Raw genomic sequence first — 27,125 nt, 5'->3', positions numbered from 1 at the left:
AGATTACAGGACAATATAGATGGGTTGGTAGGATGGGCGGAGCAGTGGCAAATGGAATTTAATCCTGAGAAGTGTGAGGTGATGCATTTTGGGAGGACTAACAAGGCAAGGGAATATACAATGGATGATAGGACCCTAGAAAGTACAGAGGGTCAGAGGGACCTTGGTGTACTTGCCCAATGATCATGGAAGGCAGCAGCACAGTTAGATAAGGTGGTTAGGAAGGGATATGGGAAAATAGCCTTTATCAGCCAAGGCACAGAATATAAGAGCAGGGAGGTTATGATGGAGCTGTATAAAGTGTTAGTTAGGCCACAGCTGGAGTACTGTGCACAGTTCTGGGCACCACACTATAGGAAGGACGTGATTGCCATGGAGAGGGTGCAGAGGAGATTTACCTGGATGTTGCCTGGGCTGGAGCATTTCAGCAATGAAGAGAGACTGAAAAGCCTAGGGTTGTTTTCCTTAGAGTAGAGAAGGCTGAGGGGGGGACACGATTGAGGTACACAAAATTATGAGGGGCATTGATAGCTTAGATAGGAAGAAACTTTTTCCCTTAGCACAGGGGTCAATAACCAGGGGGCATAGATTTAAGGTAAGGGGCAGGAGATTTAGAGGGTGGTTGGAATCTGGAACGCACTGCCTGAAGAGGTGGTAGAGGCAGGAACCCTCACAACATTTAAGAAGTATTTAGATGAGCACTTGAAAAGCCATAGCATACAAGACTACAGGTCAAGTGCTGGAAAATGGAATTAGAATAGTTAGGTGCTTGATGGCTGGCACAGACATGATGGGCCGAAGGACCTGTTTCTGTGCTGTATAACTCTATGACAACCCAATCTGCAACCAAGTCCCCCTGAAATTTGAGTAACTTTGAAGTGGTTGGAGCACTACTGGAGCAGTTTTAAGCTGCAATCAGTGGTAAAAGATTTTTTTCCTTTTAAACAGGTCCATTGTTAATAAGGCAGTGTTGCCCCGACGTCCATTTGCTCCCAGGGGCATTGCGGATCTGAAAATTGGGCATCTCGTTAAATTCTCCCGGCCTGCAGGAAAAATCAGCAAAGGAGTGATTAAATACCTGGGTCACCTACCGGGTCGACAGGAAGCATACCTGGGCATAGAACTGGAAGGCGATGAAATAGGACGACATAATGGAACATTCGAAGGAGCTCGTTATTTCATTTGGTAAGTTCAGCAGTCCAATTTTTGAAGCAAAATATATTTAAAGCATGCATGTTTCACTAAAATTTCTACTTTTCTCAAATAAGGCATTAGAAAAATATTCACCACCCACACAATATGAATCACAATTTTGGCGAGCTTCTGTGAAGTTGTGTAAATAAATTTTTTGCTTGGCCACAATAATGATTGTAGAAGCAATTTTGTTGAATACACAATCGCAATACTAGTGTACTACAATACTAGTGTCAGCTATGGCTCAGTTGGTAGCCCTCTTTCCTCCGAGTCAAAAGGTTCCAGGTTCAAGTCCGCTTGAGGACAAAAATTAACGCAGTCAGTGATGGATGCTGCACTGTTGGAAATGCTGCTCGCTCAGGAGATGTTAAACTGCCTGCTTGGGTAGGATGTAAAAATCCCATGGGACTATTTTGATGGAGAGTAGGGGAGTTATCCCCAGTGCCCTGACCAATATTTATCCCTCAATCAACAACACAGAAACAGATTATCTGGTCAATATCACATTGCTGCTTGTGGGAGTTTGCTGTGCGCAAATTGGCTGTTGCATTTCCTACATTACAACAGTGACTGTATGTCATTGGCTGTAAACCCTTTGAGACATCTGGTGGTCATGAAAAGTGCTACATAAATGCACGTCTTTCTTTAATATGCACAAATTAATTATGAATTGCTCACAGGGATTCATAATACTTTGCATATTTCTACATGATCCACTCATGACAATTCTGAATGACTAATAGAATTGTCTTTGAGATTACTGGTATTTACTGGAGGGACTGTTCTAGCAGTGAAGTACAGCATGCAATCAGAACAATTAGCTTTCATAACTCCATAGTGACCCTTATTAAATTCTTTAAAACTGATTGAGAGTGACACATTCCACAAGTAACTCAAATACAAATATGACTGATGAAAAATACAAAATGTAATCTGGCGATAATATGGATAAGTCATAATAATGTAAACCAAACTTAGAACTTGGATGTATATCACAAGTTGCATCCAGAACACAAGTATATATTTGTAGAAGTAAGAGCCCTATATTTTCACGAACTTGATGGATCATCTTAATCTCAGTCTTTGAAACAGATATGATATATAAAGCCCATACAGACAGAATGTCTTCACTGTCATTACATATCTTCCAGAACAGTTAGCAACAGTTTGTTCATTTGATTTGATATTAGTTTTATATTGCTTTGATCTTGTACAAATAATTTTTTTGAAGTTTTTTCTTAATAGGCATGAAAGGTGGCAGGACAGGTTGACCAAGCAGTTAATAAAGCAGACAGTATCCTGGGCTTTATAATAGAGGCATAGAGTACAAGAGCAAGGAAGTTATGTTGAACTTGTTTAAGACAATAGTTCGGCTTTAGCTGGAGTATTGCGTCCAATTCTGGACACCGCATTTGAGGAAAGATGCGAGGGCACTGGAGAGAGTACAGAAGAGATTTACGAGAATGGTTCTCGGGATGAGGAATTTCAGTTATGAAGATAGATCGAAGAAGTTAGGACTGTTTCCCTTGGAGAAGAGAAGGCTGGGAGGTGATTTGATAGAGGTATTTAAAATCATGAGGGATCTGGACAGAGTAGATAGAGAGAAACTGTTCCCACTCGTGAAAGGATCGAGAACAAGAGGGCACAGATTTGAAGTATTTGGTAAGAGAAACAAAAGTGACATGAGGACAAACTTTTTCACGCAGCGAGTGGTTAAGGTCTGGAATGCACTGCCTGAGAAAGTGGTGGAGGCATGTTCAATTGAAGCATTCAAAAGGGAATTAGTTATATGAAAAGGAAGAATGTGCAGGGTTATGGGGAGAAGGCAGGGGAATGGGACTGAGAGAATTGCTCTTTCAGAGAGCCAGTGCGGACACGTCGGGCCGAATGGCCTCCTCCTGCACTGTAATAATTCTGTGACTCTGAGAATGCAGTCAGGCTTACATGTTGGGTTCTGATACATCCCAGATTGCATTATATGTTCATTGCTGATAAATATAATGAAATTCATACATCATTTCATTACCAGCAAGTATGAGGGGCTGATGGTGGTCACAAGAATTGAGTCACCTCAATTAATGAGTCATTAGATAGTCTTTGGAACAGGGGTATTGCAAATGCATAGAATGCAGACCATACCTCATAATGTTTCCCCAGTTCTATGTAGAGCCTTTGCAAATGTTGCTCAGCTGGGTGTCTGGTTGTACCAGAAGTGAAGGGTGAACTGGCTCTGCTAAAAGAGAACAGGTTCACCTGGCCAATCAGTTAGGAGGATAAAAACAAAAGCAAAATACTGCAGATGCTGGAAATATGAAATAAAAACAAAAAGTGCTGGAAATACTCATCAGGTCTGGCAACATTTGTGGAGAGAGAAGCAAAGTTAACATTTCAGGTCTGCGACCTTTCGTCAGAAGTTTAGTTTAGTTTAGAGATACAGCACTGAAACAGGCCCTTCGGCCCACCGAGTCTGTGCCGACCATCAACCACCCATTTATTCTAATCCTACACTAATCCCATATTTCTACCACATCCCCAACTTTCCCTACCACCTACCTATACTAGGGGCAATTTATAATGGCCAATTTACTTACCAACCTGCAACCGGAGGAAACCGGAGCACCCGGAGGAAACCCATGCAGACACAGGGAGAACTTGCAAACTCCACACAGGCAGAATTGAACCCGGGTTGCTGGAGCTGTGAGGCTGCGGTGCTAACCACTGCGCCACTGTGCCGCCCTAACTGGCAAAGGTTAGAAAAGAATTAGGTTTTAAGCAAGTAAAGGGGAGGTGGGGTGGGGGAGAGAACAAAGGGGAAGGTGTTTGATTGGGCAGGAGAGATTAAATAACAAAACTGTCCTGGGACAAAGGCAAAGTGTGTGTTAATGCTTGTGTTGAAAGATAAAGCAGTAGTCCAGACAGAATGTTAATAGCAGAATAATGAGCAGTTCTGACAAGAAAAGTAGGTACATGGTTAAAAAATAAAATATTTTTTAAAAGGCCAGTCATGCTCTGAAGTTATTGAACTCAATGTTCAGTCTGCAAGGTCATAGAGTGCCTAATCGAAAGATCAGGTGCTGCTCCTTGAGCTTGCTTTGATGTTCATTGGAACACTGGAGCGGGCCAAAGATAGAAAGGTCGGCATGAGATCCGGGGGGTGGTGGAGGAGAAGGTGTTGAAATGGCAAGCATCCAGAAGCTCGGGGTTATGCTTTCGGATTCAGTGGATGTGTTCTGCAAAGCAGTCACCCAATCTGCGTTTGGTCTCCCCATTGTAGAGGAGGCCGCATTGTGAGCTGCGAATACAGTATACTAAATTAAGTACATGTAAATCGCTGCTTCACCTGAAAGGATTGTTTGAGGCCTTTGATAGTAAGGAGAGAGGAGGTAAAAGGGCAGATATTACATCTCCTGCGATTGCATGGGAAGGTGCCGTGGGAAGGGGACAAGGTGTCGGGGGCGATGGAGGAGTGGACCAGGGTGTCGCAGAGGGAATGATCCCTTCAAAATGCTGACAGGGGAGGAGAAGGGAAGATGTGTTTGGTGGTGGCATCACACTGGAGGTGGCGGAAATCAGTTATGAGGATAGGTTTGCAGGATGGTAAGCCCTGTGACAGCGGCAGTCGCCTGCAGGATCTTGGCTTAAAAAGGTCCGGAGGCAATGACATGACCAGAACATGGGCCATAAAATACCTTTTTGATGATGGTTTCTCCAACATCCATATATTACAAATAGTTAGATTTATGAAGGGTGAAAAATAATTAAAGCAGTGTTTTGAACCAGTCCTCTCATTGTGCTGCAGGTGGAGAGTATAGCAGTTGCCCTGCAGCCTTGTCCGGTTATTGAGTGCCCCAAGTCAGATCCACAATAGTAATACAGGCTCTCTGCTATCAAAGTTGGCAATAGATTAGTGGGAGAAGACACAAAGCACAAGTGTAACCTTGAACAGAAACTGCATGACTTGATCCAAAGTCTTTCACGGAACATGTATAATTTCACTGATGCTAGTGGCCCAATATGTAAAATCACAATAGCTGCTGTGAAGACAGTGTGTGGCTATGTAAAAACACATGCAAATATATACAGTATTCTTACCTGTGAAGAAATTCAGGTGAAAATCTTGGTAGCAACTTTGGTGGCAGTGGTTAACTCTTCCAATGAAATGTAAATGTTAGTGCATATTCATTCCAATAATTAAAGTGTAATTTTCTGCTTTCTTCACAGTAAATTGAACAAAGGTGTATTTGTAAACTTCAGTAAAGTTATTATGGCCTGGGAGTAGAAAGGTAGGATAATTACTTCTGATGTGAGACATAACAGAGCCCCTCACCCGATATAGAATTCCTTCAATCATGAGCAGCATCCTCTCTTAGAAACAAAGTGACTTGTGCACCTCATTTTAGCATTTTGCTTATAGAAGATGTTAAAAAAGTGACTGGAATCGGTGAAACCATTCACTTGAATATAGACTTTATCTTGCAAGAATATCTGGTGACCAAGTAAAACAATTTGTGGAAGGATTGGATGTGATTAAAATTGGACACTGAATTGTTTTTATGTAAAGTTCTACATGTCAAACTAAAAATCTAGCGAGAAAGCTAACAGGCCCCAAGAAGCTAACAACTCAAGAATGGCTCTGATTACAAACCGATCATTTGCAAAAATAAGTAGTTATACAGGCTTTGTAAATTAAATTGTAGTTATATTCAACATTCCTTCTTGTATTAGAGGTATAAACCCATAACTACATGTAAACCAGCAAATTTTGTGGTGTATTTCTAAGGAGATCCAGGAGCATGCTCTCCTGGAAAATGTTCAATATTTATATTAGAATTATGCTTACTGGTTCATTTTAAGCAATATGCTCCAGTCAACTCCCCACTTTTTCTCAAAGACACCCCTCAGACACAAAATTCAATTTGACACTCTTCCCTCTTTTCTCCTCTGTTAATACAACTTGGCATTATTCACCCCCAACCTCTATTCAAGCTGATGCTCACCTACTCCTCCAATTTCTTAATTCAAGCTAGCACTTCACCCTGCCACACTCTCTCCCCATTAGTCATTAGTTAATGCTGGCATTTTCTATTCTCTGTCCCCCTAAACACCACTCCCTCCATTGTCCCTCGCCCATTCAAAACCACAACTCGCTCTTACTTCCCTTAACTCTACCCCCATCCTAAAAAAGTCCCCACTACTTCCCCTTCCTAAAGTATTGTCCTATGCAGTGGTTAATTGCTTGAAAACTTTGTATGTTTGTACTTGATGCTCAATATATGAATGTGAGGAATAACTACCCTCGGATAAAATCAAAAATCGTTTGCAACAGTTATGTGATGTAAAATTTACTCTACAATATTTGTCAATGGTTAACGAATAAGATTTTCTCATTTTTCATTATACAAATTCTTCTAACAAGAACACCCATAGGCTGGTCAAATGGAATGTCATGTAATGCAGTTCATGCCTAATTAATCTTCAAATAAAATGTGTTTTTAACTACATTTTTAAAAAAAGTATTCGGGCATATTTTCCCCCTTTTCTTTAAAACGTAGTCATTTTTTTTATCTGCCAGGTCTGATGCACTCAGCCAAGGGGTGGGCACATTGGATCTTCCAAGGCAATGCTCCTTATAACCTGCCTCCAGCAGGCACCAGATACTCTCTTCAGTTCCAGAATTTACTGTATACTTGTGAACAATTCAATGACCAGGTCCTTATGGTGTTGTGACCTCAGGGAGACTGCTAATGTTAATAAAGATATGAACCCCCAGACCAATTTAAAGAATTACATGACAGGATTTCATGTTTTCACACTTTTATTATAACTAAGCTAAAGGAAATCCCTATTAACTAACTAGCACTTTCTAGGTAGCTGTTAGCCCAATTACAAAGAAAGGTCTTTTCTTCATTAAAAATACTTGAAAAACCTCACACCACACTGAGACGTTACACAATCCTCTTCGATGGCAAAACCTTTGTGGTTAAAAGTTCCAAATTCATCCCAGTTGCATTGGGTTGGGTCTCCCAAACCTTTTCAAAACAAATGTCGTTTTCACTCACTTTTACGAGTACTTTTGACCTGAATAAGGCGATTCCTGGTGACCCTGTTGGGCTTTCACTTCTCCACAAACTTCAACTTTCAAAACAGGTTCAAGTCTTCAGAGCCTTTTGCTGGATCAGACTTCCGAGAGCATGTGTTTCCTCTCTCTCGACCTGCTCCGAGGCTGCCACCACTGGTCTTCTGTACAGCCTTTCTACCTCCAGGAAATGTTAAATTTATATGGAATCAATCATCAATAATTTATTGTCCTTTTCCAATATGCAAAGTCCAGAAGTCTGGTTTCTGCAGAGCCACCTGGGTCTTCCACTGTTCCCAGGTGTTAATAGCTGCCTGGAACATTTGCATCCTCAGAATCACTGTTTACTTGTTTACGATTTGAAAGTCTGGGAGGGTGAAACCTATTATTTTTCAGTTGTTATCCCTACAGTCTCGGGTTTTCAAAGAAAGTCTTTGATCTGTGTTCTCTGTTGTCCCAGTAACCAAGATTTCTGTCATGTCCTTAAAAGCAGAGTAGATGTCACCCGAATTCCCAGACTCCATCTTAAACTTTTAAAAATCACAGTTTTAATACATACCAGCATTGTCAACAATATTCATCTCTAATATATTAAATTTGCTATGTGCGTGTGTGTTACACTCCATATTTGGACATCCATTCCATTGCGTTATGTCTGCAGTTGCACACTTCTACCACAAGATGAACTTTCAGAACCTACACATCCCCATATCTATACATATACCATCACAACTGAAGACGTAGGGAAATTTACTGTGCCGTTTTTTCATAAGCAAAATGTACAACAGATTCATTATTAGATTATGCTGACAATTCTTTAAGATGCTAGTTACTGCTGTGCATTTTCTGCTACCTGCTAAATAATTTACCAGTAAACTGTAGTAGTAAGTCAAATTTTCCTTGCTTTTGCAGATAATGATTTTGTTTGTGTTGTTCTTGATAAGTTATTCAGAATGAACAACAACAAATGACTATAGAATTTCCTGGCAATCAATTACAGATTATTTTTGAGAGAATCTTGAAGGAAGAGTGCTATGATTGTGCCTCTCAGAATCGATCAGGCATCGGTTGCATTGTTTGAACCAAATGCCAGCTGCTGCAAACAGAAAAATACTGAATAAACTGGCCACGTAAAATCAAAGCAGATTTTCTTGATATAAATCATAATTCCAGGGCTTGAATGGATTAGATCATCGGCACAGCTTATTGACCTCAACATTCTCCCACTTTTCAACTAGTCCCCATTGAAAAGATCCAGGACCATAGACTACAAGAAAAAACCCGTACAGCGTATCCCAAGAGTGGTTTCTGTCATTACAGATTTGTAGAAGGAATGTAATGTTGGTTATGACCATGACTCTAAATAATTAAATTAACAGCATTTCCAAGCAGAGTGTGAAGCTGAAATAATTCCCACGGTGATCGATACCATGGGGTTTATTCAGTTTAACAGCAGATTTTATTATTGAAATAATTTAGGCACTTTGTTTGCAAACCATTACATTTTGGGTGACGTTTTTCCATAGTTATTGTAAATACGTTGCTGTGTTTGTCACATTGTTTTTATTTAATTTAATTTGTTAAAATTAATCCTATGTATGAACTGTGTGTAAATGATTATTAGGTAATTGTGAGGCCAAGTGTTTTGTCTAAGTCAATAAAGGAGGTGCATTCAATGCTATTTCAGATTTAACTTGCTTTCTTAAAACGATATGCCACACCCAATATTTATTAAATATGACCTGCCATTAAGCACATTAGCACAATTTTAACTTAGGGCAGCAGCCATGCAGGTGGAAAACAGTGAGACTCTTGGAAGCATGAGGCCTGGGAAATTTTAATCCCCGGGCCTGATCGCCATCAGCTCCATCAGATTCCTGCTTGAAATTTGTGGGCTGTTGGACCGCCAGGGACCAAAGGAACGGACACAGGTAGTTGGGTAAATCACCAGGAGGGGGTTCAAGAGGGCTTCACAATCAAGTCACCCCTGCTCCTCTTGGTCGCAGAAGGAAAGTGTTACGACCAGGTAAGAAATGTATCTACGGGGCCTTTGCTGTCTTTACCTAGTCTTAGTGTAACAGGTTTAATTTTAAACACTGTTTTGAGCTCCCCTATTTGTGAATCCTTGTTCACAACTTTCCAATTATAAGACAAAGAAACCAATTCACACAGGCTCTCTCAGGTTTAAAAATGATGAAATTTTATTAAAACTTAAACTCTAATACGGTTCACACCTATAGATATACGATGCACCCATGCTAGCATGCACACGTGATATACACATGCAGATAGGAACAGAAAAAAGAGGAAAATATAGCAGAGAGGGGTTTGAGGCAATATTTTGTTAGTGTTTCGAGCTCACTGTAGTCCTTTTGTAGGTGGTCTTGCTTTTCGTTGGGGCCTAGTAGTCTTCTTAAAACCTTATTCACTTAGGAAGTTTTTCTCTGAGTTTCATGTGTTTTCACAAGATTCAGTTCCGTGGGAAGGAGATGCGACAGGCAGACACGAGAGGTGGTCATTCTTGCTTCAGTTCCAGGAGAGATCTTTACTCCATGAGCACATGGCTTTGTCTCCTTTCAAAATCCTTTGTTGGAAGTTCAAATTCTCTGCAACAGCCAGTTAATCATGTGACTAAAACTGGTCTGACCACTTCTTCTGTGTATTGGGGAAGCAATGACTGGGTCCCCATTGTTCCAACACTGCTAGTACTATGCAAATATCTTTCCAGTCAGGGCTTGCAATTTTAAGTTTTAATCCTCATGTGGCGAAATAATGTGTGCCTCAGTCTTGGTAGGTGGGGGGTTTGCCTGACAGAAAGTCAAATAAAATAAAACCACTTACCTTTTTTGGTCTGTTATGGCCCCGACTTCCCTTTGGTTGGCTTTCCCATGCAGGCTTCTGGCTAATATAACAGATGGAGCTTAATGACATTATTAGGTGTTTTTCCCACCTGCTTCAAACAGCAGGTTAAAAATTGGAAGCTGTGGAAAGAAAGCAGGGTCTCAAGCAGCTAAGTCTCTTGGGTGATCTGAACTTCCCACCTGCTTTCTGTCAGGTAGGCAGGGTTAAAAATGCTTCCGTTAAGTTCAGTTTCACCAGAGTAGAAAACCAAGCAGCTTTCCTGCTCTTGTTGCACCCCCTACAGTTAAACAGCCAGCCAATTCTTATAGAGAATACAAAGAGTGACTTGGTCAAGATACTGAAGGACTGGCAGCACCTAAACCCCAGTATATGTCACTGCCTCAGGAGTGGAGGATAAAGCTTTGCGACAATGATGCACTAGTGATGTGAATTGGGTCGTTTGTATTTCTACTATTGAGAACAGTTTCATTTCATGGCAGTTACAGAAATCAAAGGTCACCTCAACTTCCATCACATTGCTCTTTCTCCAATATTGGTAAGGGAACTGAGACTTGACAAATTGAGAGCAGAAATTTAGCCGAGGAATGGAAAGAACATCAGTGCAATTAATTTTTCTTCCAATTAATAATTACCATGGTATTTCTTTTAGTCTTATTGTAGCTCAGGGTGATTTACCCCCAGTGGGCACCACTAACTCCTTAACAAGATATAACATTTCAAATTAAAAAAATTACTTCAGCACTCCCAGCAGCTGTAATATTGTAGCCTTACCTCCAACCTGCCCTTCTTGTGAATACAGCCCCTCATTGAGAACTCAGGAGCATGAAATTAGACATAACGGATGCTAGAATGTTGCAATTCGCACTCAGTAACCAAAGATGGACATCCATTCTAGAGAAGGAGAAAACAAAATCACCAAATGCTTTAACAGATTTCAGATAGGAAAATAAGACATTTATAATCTCAGGCCAACCCTCCCAAGAATCCTCTGTACTGAATTCCACTATGGCACTTTACCTTTTCACTGCTCTAACAACAAAAGACCCTGGGTTCAGAGCTAGTGTAACAAAAATAAAAATTGCTGGAAATACTCAGCAGGTCAGGTAGCAGAGAGAGAAAAACAGTCATCGTTTCAGGGTGATAATCTTTCGTCAGATACTGCTTGACCTGCTGATTATTTTCATCTAACAGTGTTTTGCTTTTGCGTTCATTGCTCGTGTGATGGTTTGCATCCTTCACTGGCTTCCAGTATTTTATGTCGACTTAACTGAAAATTATGTGAAGAAAATAAAGTTCCAATCTCAAAATTACACTTGCAGCCTTCATCTGAGATTTTGAAACCATTTGCTTAACTAAAAAAAAAACCACTTCAAGTTAAATTACTCCAGCAAAAGATGCCCAGATAACCAATCCCACTGGCAGCCCAACTCAATTGCTCTGTTTCTGCACACTCCTCATGAAATAATATGATCTTGTCCCAAAACATTCCAAATTTCTCAAATAATAACCAAAGCACTGGTTATCTCATTTAAAAAATAAGAGAGATTCCAGCATTAACCATACAGCAACCACACTGAAATATGGAGACAGAAATTTGACTTTGCACTCAATTGACAGGTGTAAAACGGGTGCACTAGTGCTGGGAAATGAATTGTGCCAAATAACTGCCGGCCTATTTATCTGGTCATAAATTACATTTGCACCGATTACTGAAGTCACCAAGGGCTGGATTTTTCCAGCCCTGTGGAGACGGTGGGGGGTGGCCGGCAAAATAGGGAGCAGCTGCTCCCAGATGCATTCGCGCCTTCAGGGACTTCCCTGGGGTGGACTGGGAGCCAGGTTGGATGCCCGTTGCACAGTGGCTGGCAGCTAATTAGTGCAATTAAGGCCCCATTTAGAGGCCATTTTGTGCCAGCGCCAGTATTTTAGTGATGTCGTAGCAGTCCCTTGCCATGTGCGGAGTCTGTCAGCTTAATTGAGGCAGCCTCCAGGTGGTTGGCCAAGGGGCCAGAGGAGCCCTTGTGTCTCAGCAGTGCCCACCTTTCCTGGGACCATAAGAGCCAGAGGCTCCACACTCCAACAATAGGGCCAAAGCACCATCCGTTAATCGTCCTGCAGAGGGGTTTCATCTCCAAACCATGACTCTACCGGCTTTGGGCGTCTTTAATTGGTTACTTCCATGCAGGCAGTCAAGGGCACCCCCATGTTGAGGTGCCCTCGCGCTCGCCTGTGCCCACCTTTCCCAGTGGGGCTGCTGACCTGACAATTGCTGTGAGCCCTCTGTTTGGGCCTGCAGCCTCAGGCGCCCACTCACCATCTTTAATAGGACAGCGAGCACGAAGGTGGCCAATTAGGAAGCTGCATCCCGGAAGGTTGCATCAGTGGGTGTGCTGATGACATGGATGGGCTCAGGACCCCCATACGGGCCCGATGTCGGGTCCTGATGCCCGCCAGAAAATCCAGTCCCAAAAATTCAAATTGCAAAACATCTCCACGGAACAATTTGTAACTGATCCCAAACAAAAATGCTCTCTCACTGATTGTCCACCATGTTGATGTGCGAGAGGTGGAATTCTTCTCTGTGGGGCAGAGTTCTACCTCTTTTTGATTCAGACATCGGGTTAGTCAATTAAGAGGAACTAAGTGCCCCTTTTGAAAGGGGCACAACTGATGGACTGTTAAAAAAAAAACAACTTTTACCACTCAAATGGAGATGATATTCCCGGTGATGATGCACTCCAGTCTCCCCAGTACCCGACAGTCAGGGAAGGCCTCTCGTGCACCAGCAGACATGGCATGCTCCCTCTCCAGGGACACCTGGATGTTGACGTAGCTGCGGAAGAGAGGCAGGTAATCAGGCCAAACAACTCCCTTGACTGCCCGCTGCTGTATCCAAGTTAGTTAGGAATATAGTTGAATATGGTGCTCCCATTACTTCTTTTAAAATACAAGTGCAAAACATGAAATAATTCACAGTACAATTTTTAAAAATCTCTAGCTATAAAGTATCACTCAATTTAGATTAGTAATTTTTAGTGACTGAAAAATATCTCAAACTGTGGGTTACAGTTGAGTTCAATTGAAAAGCACAAGTAAAACAGAAATAATAGTCCGACAAACATCTTAATCACTTACACGTTTCCATATGGTATTTAAACTCAAATTTCTGACAGTGCATGCAACCAATTTGTGTTACTCTAATGCGATACGAAATTAATGCAATAATTCCATACATGCTCATCACCAGTTTATTTTTAAAACTGTATGAGGCAAAACAAGTGAGAAAGGGGATGTAGGCGTATCATATTATACAATATGGGTTATAAATTATTTAAATGGAATCAGACCAGAATGCCGGTCTTGGGAATGTCAGTATTTGTAGAATTGATTTGGGTTCACAAGGCTGTATAATTCATGCTATACTTTTAGGAGAATTCAACAGCACCACCTAGCGTAGATGCAGTTTTTGGCAAGATGATAAAATGCAAGTCAGATGAGTTAAACAGTTGGGCAGTGCAAAAAAATTCTGTTTTCTAGCCCTGGTGTGAACAGTGCTATATGAGGAAAGAAAAGAGCTACACTGAGGGCAACAGGTTGGCTGCGGTTTGTACTGGATCCACACTTTTCCTCAAAAATTAAGCAATTTCCAAAAGCAGCAATCAAGAACTGACACTGAAGTGTCACATCCAAAATGAAGACACGTCGGCAGATTCCCATTCCCAAAGCAACACGAATAGCGCACAGCATCAACATAAGGTTTAAAAAGACTGTGGTTCATAAATCTAGACTACTTACCTTTACGATGGTCTGAAAAAAGCAAAATACTGAGGATGCTGCCTTCACATGGTCATCTTCTACTCTTCCCTTTCCTTCCTCGACTTTTCTTTCTCCATTTCTGGGGATAGGCTATCCGGCAATATCCACTGCAAACCCATGGACTCCCACAGATACCTTGACAAACTTCTTCACATCCTGCTTCCTGTAAGAAGTCTATCCCATTCTCCCAGGTTTCTCCATCGCAGCTGCTCCGATAATGCAATCTTCCATACTAGCTTTTGATAAGTCTTCCCTTTGTCTCAACCTAGGATTCCCTCCACCCCCCATCATGGTTGACAAGGCCCTCGACCATGTCCATTCCATTTCCCGCACTTCTGGTCTCACACCTTTCCCTCCTTCCCAGAACCATGATAGGGTTCCCCTTATCTTCACTTTCCATCCCACCAGCCTTCACATTCAGCCAATCATTCTCCACCATTTCTGCCACCTCCAGCATGATGCCACCATCAAACATATCCTTCCCTCACTCCCCTTTCAGCATTCCATAGGGACCATTCCTCCGCGACACCTTGGTCCACTCCTCTATCATGCCAACACTCCCTCCCCTTTGCACGGCACCTTCCCATGCAAGTGCAGGAAATGCAACATTTGCCCTTTTACCTCCTCCTTTCTCATTCTCCAAGGCCCCAAACACACTTTCCAAATGAAACAGTGATTTACTTGTACTTCTTTCAATTTAGTATATTGTTTGTGCTGCTCATAATGCAGTCTTCTCTCCAATGGGGAGGCTAAACACGGATTGAATGACAAATTTGCAGAACACCTTCATTCAGTTCACCAGGGTGACCCTGAGCTTCCAGTTGCCTGTCATTTTAATTCTCTGTTCCACTCCCACACTGACATTTCTGTCCTCAGCCTCCTACACTTCCCACAAAGGTCAACGTAAGCTCAAAGAACAGAACCTCATCTTTCGATTAGGCACTTTGCAGCCTTCTGGACTCAACACAGTTCAACAATTTCAGATCCTTGCCTCTGCTCCCATCATTTTTTGTTTGTTTTTGGATGGGAGCTGTTGGTAATGATTCTGCATTTTCCCATTAACACTTCCTCTGGTCACATCTTTTGTTTCTTGTCGCATTACCACCCCATTTTGCCTTTCACCATCATCCCTTTAGTCACTTAATCTCTCCTGTCTTCCACCCTATCACAGACCTTTCCTTTTGTTCTTTTCTCTCTTCCTACCTCTCCCTGCCTCTGTACTTCCTTTAAACCTTTTACAGCTCTAAATTTTTCCAGTTCTGATGAAAGGTCATCGACTTGAAACCTTAACTCTGCTTCTCTCTCCACGGATGCTGCCTGACCAGCTGAGTATTTCCAGCATTTTGTTTTTATTTCATAGTCTGCCTTATTCTTGATTGAAGTTTATTGTTAGATGCTTTGTGATAGATCCATTAACTACTGAAATTCATAAGTCTTTACTTGCAGTATTCTGACACGAGCCACTTGCTTCTCTCCTATTCCTGTGCTGCCAACGTCAATAGCCGCAGGCTACATCTGTATGCTGTTTGTGCACAATGCAGCCTGCAAGCTTGGGCTAACCAGCCAGCAGGGTGTCCAAACTCATCCGCTCTCAGTACTGTTATTGGTTTCTACCTCCTGCTATTGCTCTACGCGATTAGCATGAAACTGGAAGGAAAAGGGGACAGAAGAGTCAACATAAAATTGGAGCCGAGGAGAAAGAGCGGGGGCGGGAGGGCAATGCCAGCTTGAACTAAGGAGACAGGATGAGAAGAGCATCACATTGAACTGAAGGAAATAGGAAATGTCGAATTCTGGCTTACACAGGGATTGGTGAGGGGGTGGGGGGGGGGGGGGGAAGGGGGCGGGGGGGTGTGGACAAAAGGAATGAGAAGCACGCCATCATTTGGGATCAGGGCAGAGGAGATAAGAACCTGTTTGAATTGAAGGCTTGGAAAGGAAGAGGGAGAAGTGTCACTTTGAACTAGGGTGTGGAGGAAGAAATGTCAAAACATTAAAAGAACATGTGAAAATTTTTAAAAGACCATTCTAATCAGCAGAAGTAATGTGATGAATTACTGTGGAGTAATTCTTCATAAAATACATTATATATTCCAAGTTCTCCAAAGAGGAGAAAGAATTCCAGACCTTCTACTCCACTAGAGTGCAGAATAAATTTTAAATCAGAATGCCAAGATAATAAACCTAACATCATGTACTTATTCTCCACATGCATGAGGGTGTACTGGTACAGTAGTACCAAAAACTGGAGATAAAATAATCCAAACTGGATTTTAAGGACTCCCTTAAGGGCAAATATGTGAAAGGGTACATCATCTTTGGTGGTGTGTAATGAAGACTACTCCAAATGGGTGATTTAAAGATTGTGTAAATCAATTGGTTTAATGTTGGCACGTAAAGTGACCATACATTGGGTGGAATGGTCATGTTCTGACAGCTCTCAACCTAATTGATGCTGTAGCAAAAGGAACTCAATGACTCTTAACAAAACATTGCTCATTCATGCAAACCTTCCATTTTATCTCTGATGTACTTGTCCAGAAGGCAGATTCTTAATGCCAGGATGAAGAAAATGCAAGAGCTCTAGTTAAAAGAGCTACAACATTGAGAAGAAATTTTTTTTCTGAACTTATTGGCGGGTACATGGAATATGCTAAAACTTTTCCGACAACTGTGCAAGAGAAAGACAACTAACAGTAAGAGAATAAGGAAAGGCAAGTAGAAATTTCTTTGCACAGGGAATCATTACAGCATGGAATACTTTGCCTCAGGGTGTCAGATGCCACTGCAGCTTTTAAAGGAAGAACATCTGAAGCAGGCAAGAGTAAAGAAATGGCACAGAATCGGCTAAATGGCTTCTTACCGTGTTGGAAACTTCTACGCTACTTTACTCATCATCAGAAGGCAGGGCCTACCAAGGACAATGCAAATAGGGCGGCACAGTGGCGCAGTGGTTAGCACCGCAGTCTCACAGCTCCAGCGACCCGGGTTCAATTCTGGGGACTGCCTGTGTGGAGTTTGCAAGTTCACCCTGTGTCTGCGTGGGTTTCCTCCGGGTGCTCCGGTTTCCTCCCACATGCCAAGACTTGCTGGTTGATAGGTTAATTGGCCTTTATAAATTGCCCCTAGTATAGGTAGGTGGTAGGGAAATATAGAGACAGGTGGGGATGTGGAATTAGTGTAGGATTAGTATAAAATGGGTGGTTGATGGTCGGCACAGACTCGGTGGGCCGAAGGGCCTGTTTCAGTGCTGTATCTCTAAACTAAAAAACTAAACTAAATCTCTATGGCCTAACTTTTATCAGAACTGGCAAGAGCTCTTCAAGCATCGAGTTAATTCAGAGAGGCAATGGACCACTTCATAAAACTTGTAAGTAAGTAGCAAATACAAATGCACTGAAATTATTGGAATAACCAGTAAACAGAGAAAATGGCTGAGTCTCAGGTAGGTATCAGTTAAAATCTGCCATCATCACCCTTCTCCTTAAAATAAAAAGACCTATCCTTGGCCTCATCTTATTTCTCATCATGCTGCCCCTCGGCGACATCATCTGAAAACAAACTCAGTTTCCAAATGTACGACAACACCCAACCTCTACCTCACCATCACCTCTCTCGATCCCTTCTACTATCTCTAAATTATTCTACTACTTGTCCAACATCCAGTCCTGGATGAGCAGACATCTTCACTTAATATTTGGAAGATCAAAGCTCTGGTCTTCAGGCACCGCCACAAACTCTACTTTCTAGCCACCGACTCCATCCCTCTCCCTGGAAACTTCGAGACTGAAAACAGACCGTTTGCAACCTTGGCGTCATATTTGGCCCCAAGATGAGCTTTCGACCACATATCTGCACCTTCACTCAGGCCACCAATTTCTGCCTCTAACTTCGCCCCTGTCTCAGCTCATCTGCTGCTGAAACCCTCATTCATATCTTTGTTACCTCTAGACTTGACTATTCCAATGCACTCTTGGTCAACCTCCCATGTTCTACCCTCAAACTTGAGGTCATCCAAAACTTTACTGACCATATCCTAACTCTCACCAAGTTCTATTCATCCATCACCCCTGTGCTTGCTGACCTACAGGGGCTCCCAGTTACACAACACCTCAATTTGAAAATTCTCAAGCTTGCTTTCAAATCCCTCCATGGCCTTACCTTTCCCTATGTCTACATGTTCCTTCAGCTCTACAACCCTCTTCACTCCTCCAATTCTGGCCTCAAGCATCCCTGATTTTAATCACTTCACCATTGGTGGCAATGCCTTCAGCCACCAAGCCCTCAGCTTAGGAATTCCCTCCCTCAGCCTCTCTACCTCCCTTTCCTGCTTTAACACACTCATTAAAACCTACCTCTTTGATCAAGCTTTTGGTCATCTGCCCTAATATCTCGTGTCAAATTTGGTTTGATAACACTTCGGAGACACACTTTGGGATGTTTTGGCATGTTAAAGGTGCAACATAAATGCAAGCTGTTGCTGAAATCAATGAATGCAGTTTGAACTAAACATTAAAGACAATAGGCCTCATGAACTTAACAACTATAATCTCAGGTATATAAACAGGATATTTACTAAAGTTTCAGTAAAAGTTGACTAAATTCCACAGCTTTAATTTTCCATTGTAGGTGCAATATCTTCTTTCTTTGTCTATTCTTGTTAACACAGGATGCTGTGAAGAGGATGAAGCGCAATCAATATTCCAGGGGTGGTATTCTCTTCAGGGATGCACCTTGTTCATTAATACTTTTACCTAACAATTAAGAAAATTCCAGTCAGTTTTACTGAAACAAGACCCAACTTTGTGATTAGTTCTACTGTAAAATATCAGTAAATTAATTGATTCATTTAACATTTTAAACTATTAAAAAAAAATTCTATTCAGCTTCAGTTACTTTTGAAATTTGTGTCGTATCTCAATTTAAATTCCCCATAACATGGAGAATTTTCTCAATTCTGAATGCTTGCAAATGCCAGTTTGTGCTCGATTTTGTTGAAATCCTCCAATTGAGAAAATCTAAGTTTTAAAACAAACCAGAGTTTAAACAGACATTTTGTATTCTATTTGAGGTAACTTGTACCTGAACTCCAATCCGTTCCTTTGCCCTAAAACTGAACAATGAATAAGTGATGCATTTCTTAAGGTTAAAAACATTTTCTATAATGCTCACACCAATAAACATACCTATGTTCATTTATCAATTAAGCCATTCATCAATACATAAAAAAGATTATGTTGCATAATTTCAATTATTTCTAGGCAGGTAAGTGGAGTCATCGCTTACTACCATTAAAACAGTTAAAGAATGGCTGATTACTCACCATAAGTAGGCGGATTGTGAATTCAAACTTCATATACAATTAGAAGGAGCTATCAATCCACAGAATTATCAGACATTTTTCCTTTGCTCTGATGACCAAGTCATGCTGGATTCAAGGATCTCTACAGAGGATACACGTATCAGGCAGTCACCCCTGTAGGAATAAACTTGCAGGCTTCTTTGCTGCAAATGGACTGTCACTACAGAAAGAAATCTGAAAACCTCTGAGCCAAGGGCAGCCCAAACAGTTCATCAACGCATCTTTTGTTTTCATCTTCTAGTGATTACAGATCGGTTGTGCACTCCTTCAGGGTCCAAAGGTTTTTCACAGACCACCAGTTTGGTTAAGTATATGACAGCAGGAGTTAATACACTTCTTGGCCTAATGGAATTTCCCTGCAGTAAAGTATTTCTTCAGTAGGTGCCCTAAGCTGCACATTCACAGAATACCCAGGAAAACCATTCCCTGCAACTTTTTGTCAGAGAGAACGGAGTGAAAGCAGCTTGGGGAACTGAAGGACGTAACTCTCCCTCACTGAAACACTCAGTTGTTCCATCAGTTTCCTCCTTCAATGGGGAAGGCGGTTGTGGGCAGGAGTTGCACACTCTGCTCCTCTTCTGGTAGGGATGTCTTACAGCAGGAGTAAATTCTCCACTTTCTTGAAAAGGTTTAGTATTACCAAAAAGGGGTTTTAACTGAGTGTTACTCCTGTCTAAGCTGCCATATTGTCATTCACAGTAGTGCTCACAACATCTGCTGGTGCTTTTTAATGCTTTATCACTTCAACCAGCTTGCTGAATAAGCTCTTTCTTGGGAAAGGAAACTCTACGAGCTGCATCTGCAAATCAGAAACAGAAACTCAAATTCTGAGTCAAGTATGCCAGCAAAGAACTATATATTGTGACTGTTCTGGGATCTGCATCCAGGACGTGCAAGGCAGATTGCTGCAGCAACTTTGTCATCTAGCCAATGTTAGGCCACACGTAGTTCTTGACTGCTTGTGCAGCAACTTCAGTGTGTTTGGGATAAGGTCAAAATGAATTTAAGAGCATACCCTGCAACCAGCTTTTTATTCTAAACATTCATTGCTTACAAAGACTTTTCTACTATCAGTCCTAAATTTCTCCTTTACTAGCCTGAACCTGTGTCGACTTCTCCTATTCGTGCAACTTTGGAGTAATTTCCCACATTTAGTTTTTTCACAACATTAAATATGTTGCACTTCTAAAAGATCACTTCCTGACAGGGCAATGTACCAATTTATTGGTATTGAAGAATGTTCACCATAATCTTTAATGTTTTTTTAACATATAGGTACCAATGATGAGGCTTGCTGTTTGAAGTCTTCAACCATATCAAGCTCACATTAGAACGGAATAAAGTTTACAAAAAATGCTCTACGATTCACTAGTTGTTTCAGACAGACTGAAACACACTTGACCTTGCTAAAAATATATTAATCCTTTCACTGCTTCCCAAGTAAAACCAAGTAAGTTATTTTTCTTCACTTTGTGACTTTATTTGTAAAATATTGCGGTCACCAGAATGTTCATATATGTACCATACATGCATTGTCCCTATTGCCTTTGCACAATTTTGCCTCCAGCTAAAACTTCAGACGAGATCATACATTACACAATTATTTAAGTTGTAGAGAGCAGAACCATACAAAGATAGGTGCTTCATTGTGTAGGAACACAAACATCCTATTCACTCAAACTTTATTCACATTCAGCTGTCCAGACCCAACAAATGTGATTTCACAAAGAACACGTACTTTATTATAGTTATAGCAACCTGAAGCATTTGAACTAAACATCACTTTAACAATACAGTATAACATTGTATGCATACAAGTACCAGCAAGTTCATAATGAACTTTGATTTGCAGGTCCAGCAAGTTTCATTCTTTTGCGAATGAAAAAAAAATTCCAACAGTTCTCTTTTACATTTGCAGTGTGCGACCATTTATTTTCAGGCTGCATTTAGCAAATTTTAGTACAGGCTGGCTTTTTAGTGATGTGCAAACTCACTCTTATTAAAGAGCTATTGATTACTAAATGCACCTACATGGGGAAGAAGGGGTACAAAACATATCTTCTGTGCTGTAAACATGATTTCTTAACAGAGTGGAAGCTCAGGAATTGCTTAAGTAGCGAAACAAATCCTCACAAGAATGGGTGGGTTCGAGTCTTGAGCAGATTGTGGAAAACTTGCCTTTGGCATAGGTTTACTGTACAGTTACAGAGCCAGGCCTAAAGGAAGCTTTGTTAAAAAGAAATTAAAAAGCACACATGACTTTAAAAATCAAAGGAGAGGGCCCACAGCCTAAAATCATTTCCCTAATAAGAGCATGCAGCACTGTTCTGATCTGCAAAGACTCAATTATTCACCAGTGTCAGTGATGTAGTTCAAAAGGACACAGTACAAGCAAAAGGGATTGTTGATTATGATTGTATTTTTAGAACACACAAAAGGCAATACCTCATCTGTCCATTGTGACAGCCTTAAATTTAATATATAACTGATTTGTGTAAAGATTGCAATTACCCTGAAGAAAGCAGCAATTACAAGTAACTCAAGTCTTTTACCCTACTGTAGTGTCACGGCAGTCCCTTTTGCCTGCAAGACTGAGTCAATATGCCAACAGTTAACATGTAGCACAAGAGACTATCCACCTAACTGAAAGCAACCCAAATCCTTCATGATTGACATCATTTTTTGCAGACAGACTTTCATTTCGGTAAACAAATTCATCCTGTGGCTAGATACCCTACAAAGAAGGGCAACAGAACAGTATCCCGACTTGTGATCCACAGACCTAGAAGTGGAAACTGTGGTCAGTTTCACTGAAGACCATCTTCATGGCATCTAAATGTTTACTGAGTGCATCACATAAAGAAACATCACCGTGACTAGATGCTGTTTAAAGTTTAGCATTGCTACTGTGATGTAGACAGCCATGATTGCGTTGCGAATTTAGCTGACTTTCAATATGTGGCAGATTTGAATTTTCATCTTCATTAAGCCCTGATAGATGATTTACAAATTTTCAGTCCCCTTTCAACCCCAGAGTTCAGGATCCTGCTCGTTGTCAAGTGCAAGCCCACTTCAGTTCAGGTGTACCTCGGCATTTCACACTGTTCACAGCGGTTCAGCGCTGGGTGGTTCAGGAAGGTGCAACTGTTACAATTCCAAGGAGCACCTTCAAAATCCTCATCTCGTTGAGGTGGTCTTGGGCTATATGCCATGACAGGACCAGCTTCTGCAATACAAGTAAAGTCAATTTCAGACATGACAATGATAATTTGCACACTGCAGCCTCAAATATTAGCAAAGAAAATGTAATCACAAATTTTCTGATTCAGAATATATTTCAGTCAGTAAAATAACTAAGATTTAAGAAAAAGTTGCTTAAATTCAAAGTTTTTCACCATAACCTCAAACATCTACACAATTTTGGCTACCAAATATATGCACATATTTTTGTCTGGAGGAACAGCAATTCTTTTTGGTAATGAGATACTGGCATATGCACTATGCCACAGATTAACATTTTAAAAATAAATCCTACAGAGAATCTAACAGTGTTTCCTTAACTTACGAATTTGTTGAATGTATTGGTTTAAAAAAGAAAATCGAATCACAGTAACTAGACTAGATGGTAAGGTTAAGAATTTCAAAAGCTTTGAAATTCACTATCAATACAATGTAATACAGAAAAAACACAGGTCAGAGTTTTCTACTATACGTCAAGATGGTAGTCAAAGCTCATCAACCCAAGACTGTGTTATAAAACTGATTAATACTGTCCTTTCACCACTGGTACTTGGATTTGAACCTAAATTGGATGTGACTGCCCACAGATAGCTGTGAAATTAACCTCTGCAGTCTGCACTTAGTTCCTGGAAGGCGAGCCAGTAATTCAGCACCAATTCAGTCTCACTTAGAGCCTCTACACAGATGGTTAGCACAAGAAACAAAATTGTCCTAGGAGTTGAGTTGGACATTTGCTTCTCAGGTAAGACATATTGCCTGGCCAGCACTGAAGGACCTTTCATCGTCTACCTAAACTATAAGTACGCAATGACACAAAACCTGGAGGTATTGTGAACTGAAGAGGATAGTGATAGACTTCAAGACAATATGAAGGCTGGCAGAATGAGCGGACACGTGGCAGATGAAATTTAATATCATGTAACGTGTGAAGATGTATATTTTGGTAGGAACAACGAGGAGGGGCAATATAAAGGTTAAAATTAGACCTAGGGTGTATATGCACAAATTGTTGATGGTGGCATGGTGGTTTGAGAAAGTGGTTAAAAAGGCATATGGGATCCTGGGCTTTATAATAGAGACAGTACAAAAGCAAGGAAGTTATGATGAACCTTTATAAAACAATCGTTTGGCCTCAACTAGAGTATTGTGTCTAATTCTGGGCACTGCACTTTAGGAAGGATGTGAAAGCTTTAGAGAGGTAACAGAAAAGGTTTACAAGAATGGCTTCAGGGATAATAGACTTCTGTTACGAGGATAGATTGGAGAAGCTGAGGTTGTTCTCTTGAAAGAGAAGGTTGAGAGGAGATTTGATAGAAGTGTTCAAAATCATGAGGAGTCTAGACAGAGTAAATAGGCGGAAACTATTTCTATTGGCGGAAGGGTGAAGAACCAGATGAGACCAATTTAAGGTGACTGGCAAAAGAAACAACGACGACATAGAATGGTAAAATTTTAGAAAACTTTAATCAGCGAGTGGTTAGGCTCTGGATAGCACTGCCTGAGACTGTTGTGGAGGCAGAGCCAAATTGTGGCATTTAAAAGGGAGTTGGAGAATTATCTCAACCACATAATTACAACACAGAAGGCAGCGGTTTCGGCCAGTCATGCTTGCCCTGGTTCTCTGAAAATGCAGTTTACCTAATTCCACTCCCTGGCCTTCTCCCCATAGCCCTGTACATTCATTCTTTTCAGATAACAATCCAATTTCCTCTTGAATGCGTCGATTGAACCTCCATCCACTACACTCTCAGGCAGTGCATTCCAGATCCTAACCACTTGCTGCGTGAAAAAGTTTTTCCTCACATCGTTATTGTTTCTTCTGCCAAAGACCTTAAATCTGTGCCCTCTGGTTCTTGATCCCATCAATGGGAACAGTTTTTCCCGATCTACTCTGCCCAGACCCCTCATGATTTTGAGCAACTCTATCAAAACTCCTCTCTTCACCAAAGAAAACAGTCCAAACTTCTCCAATCTATCCATGTAATTGAAGTTTTTCATCCTTGGAACCATTCTTGTGAACCATTCCTGTACTTTCTTCAATGCCTTCACATTTTTCCTGATGTGCAATTAGGGATGGGCAATAAATGCTGGCCCAGCCAGCGACGCTCACATCCCATGAGTGAATTTTTAAAAAATTGCTGGGCTACAGAGAAAGAAGAGAAGTGGGACCAGCAGAGTTGTTCTTAGAGCCGACACAAACACGATGGGCTGGACGCCTCCTTCTGTGCTGTAACCATTCTATGATTCTACCTACAATATGCACTGCAGCAACTTGCTAAGGCTCCTTCAACAGCACCTTCCAAACCAGTGACCTCTACTACATAGAAGAACAAGGGCAGCAGGGGCATCCTCTGTGGACAATCTGTAACCCATGGAGGACCCCTGCCAGGAATCACTTTACCCCCACCCTCCCTGGACTGCACGACCACATCCACCCCCCATCCCACTTGCCGGAGCCTTCCGGACTGGCCCCAGCCACCCCACCTCACTTACCTGAGGTCTGGATCTCCACCACAAGCCTGTGTCCAAGGCCTCTGCAGTACCAGCAGTGACCACCACTCCTGGTGGCGCTGCTGATATTGCTGAGCTGTCAGTCCTGTTCGGCCCTCAGCTCTTCAAGGCGGAATCCCTGTTTTTAAAGGGACAGGGATCCCGGCTCGTAAAACTTAGATCTAAAAAGACTGGAGGTTTGCTCTGGCACCAGGCGGGGCGGGGCAGGGGGAGGGCACAAAAAGGCAGGGGCAGGCTTAGCCCCGCCCTTTTGGCCTGACATAAAATCCCAGCCCGTGTGAAATAAGGTTTGAAGAATTCCATCCAAGTTTAAGTAGGCATGCGTCTGCAGAACAAAACCATTCTGATCTCAAAGAGCTGCAGATGGCTGCTGTGGGAAAGGAGAAAAGCATCATGCTTGTACAATATGGGGTGCTCTTCTGAGACTGGTGTTGAGTGGGAGAAACTTCTGAATTTTACTGTACTATAGCTTGAGCTGGCAATGAACTCCCAAAATGGGAAGACTTCTATTACCAGCACATATCTATCACCTTCATATTCACAACATAAAAAGTAAATTAACAAAGGAAAAGAAATTATTTCAGAAAGAAAGAAATTCCCCCCAAAATGATTGAGAGCTTTTCTTGAAGTACTATTCATTTATTGTCAAAAATCTTAGCAGAAAAACTGGTCATTTTGAAATAAAATTATAGATTCTTATAAATTGAGACAGAGTGGTCATTTGGCACATTATTGGGCATTAATTTGAATAACAGTGTATACAGCATGCAAAAGTGGATGACTATTTGACCTCTTCGCAAGGTTTCCATCATGGAAGTCAGTGTCTTGCCAAGCTGATGCTTTAGCAGCAAAGTACGCCAAATATGGTGAAGACCTTCAGCCCAGACAACATCCAAGTGTAGTGCTGAAGACCTGTGCATGAGAACGAGGTGTTCTTCTTAGGGAAGCTATCCCAGCATCATTTTGACACTGGTATCTATCAATGTGGCAAACTTCCATGGTATGTTCTATTCACACAAACAAAAAGCAGGATAAATCTAACCCACACAAATAGAAAATTACTTTGTCAGCTACCTCTCAATCATGAACAGAGTACTGGAAGGATTCGGTAGTATCAAACAACACCTACACACCAGCAACTTGCTCATGTTCAGTTCTGCCAGAACCTCAGTTCCAACCTGGTTATACTCTTGATTCAGCCATGGACGCAAGAGGAGAATGTAAGCAATGTCTGACATCGAGATAGCATTCAACAGAGTACTGCAGCAAGACATCGAACACAAAGGAACTTTTTTTTGGTAATCGGGGCAATCATCCCAGCTTTAAGTTATCACCGCAGGTCAGAGTCCTTGGGCCAAAGATTTTCAGCATTTCATAAAGGACATTTCCTCTGTCATGGGGTCGAGAGGGGCTGTATAATAATTCCGCAGTGCTGACCTCCTCTCATAACATTTGATAAATGAAGCCTATGTTGGCAGGCCTGGATAACATCCTGGTTTGAACTGACATGACATTTAATATTCATGATACCCAAGTGCTAGGCAAAGATCATCATGAAGCAAAGGCCCAAATAGCTTCTTCTGGCTTTAAGTACCACTATTGTTGGCTCCCCTACTATCAACATCATGGAGAAAAGGAGGGTCAACACTGGCCAGAAATTTAACTGGACTGCTATATCAACATTGTGGTTAGAACAACAAGGAAGAGATTCGGTATTCTGCAATGTGTGGCTCACCTCTCAACTCTAAACCATGGAACCATAGAAATATTACGGCACAGAAGCAGGCTTTTCAGCCCATTGTGTTTGCCGGCCGAAAAACTAGCCGCCCAACCTAATCCCACCTTCCAGCACCTGGCCCGTAGCCTTGCAGGTTACAACACTTCAGATGCATGTCCAGGTAGCTTTTAAAAGAGAGGAGGGTTTCTGCCTCCACTACCCACTGGGTGGAAAAGTTTTTCCTTATGTCCCCTCTAATCCTTCGACTAATCACTTTAAATCTGTGCCCCTTGGTAATTGACCTCTCCGCTAAGGGAAACAGGTCCTTCCTGTCTATTCTATCTAGG

The 27,125-nt window shown here is 41.5% G+C and overlaps 2 protein-coding genes across 4 annotated transcripts in view; one reads left to right on the top strand and one right to left on the bottom strand.

The window, feature by feature from the left end:
* Window positions 1-5,481, top strand: part of LOC137374118 (centrosomal protein of 63 kDa-like) — a 116,472-nt gene extending 110,991 nt beyond the window's left edge. The window contains exons 10-11 of the mRNA XM_068039882.1: window positions 949-1,185; window positions 5,416-5,481. Coding sequence (XP_067895983.1) covers window positions 949-1,185; window positions 5,416-5,473 — 295 coding nt within the window. The 3' untranslated portion in view covers window positions 5,474-5,481. The remainder of the gene's footprint in view (window positions 1-948; window positions 1,186-5,415) is intronic.
* Window positions 5,482-20,765: 15,284 nt separating this feature from the next.
* The window catches only part of tab3 (TGF-beta activated kinase 1 (MAP3K7) binding protein 3), a 111,835-nt gene continuing 105,475 nt past the window's right edge, over window positions 20,766-27,125 (bottom strand). For all 3 annotated transcript variants that reach the window (XM_068040564.1, XM_068040566.1, XM_068040565.1), the window contains one exon: window positions 20,766-22,536. In XM_068040564.1, coding sequence (XP_067896665.1) covers window positions 22,388-22,536 — 149 coding nt within the window. In that variant the 3' untranslated portion in view covers window positions 20,766-22,387. The remainder of the gene's footprint in view (window positions 22,537-27,125) is intronic.

Source organism: Heterodontus francisci, chromosome 10, assembly GCF_036365525.1.
Source record: "Heterodontus francisci isolate sHetFra1 chromosome 10, sHetFra1.hap1, whole genome shotgun sequence".
Taxonomy (NCBI): domain Eukaryota; kingdom Metazoa; phylum Chordata; class Chondrichthyes; order Heterodontiformes; family Heterodontidae; genus Heterodontus; species Heterodontus francisci.
The sequence above is the reverse complement of the archived record's forward strand: the minus strand, read 5'-3'. Positions and strand labels throughout refer to the sequence as shown.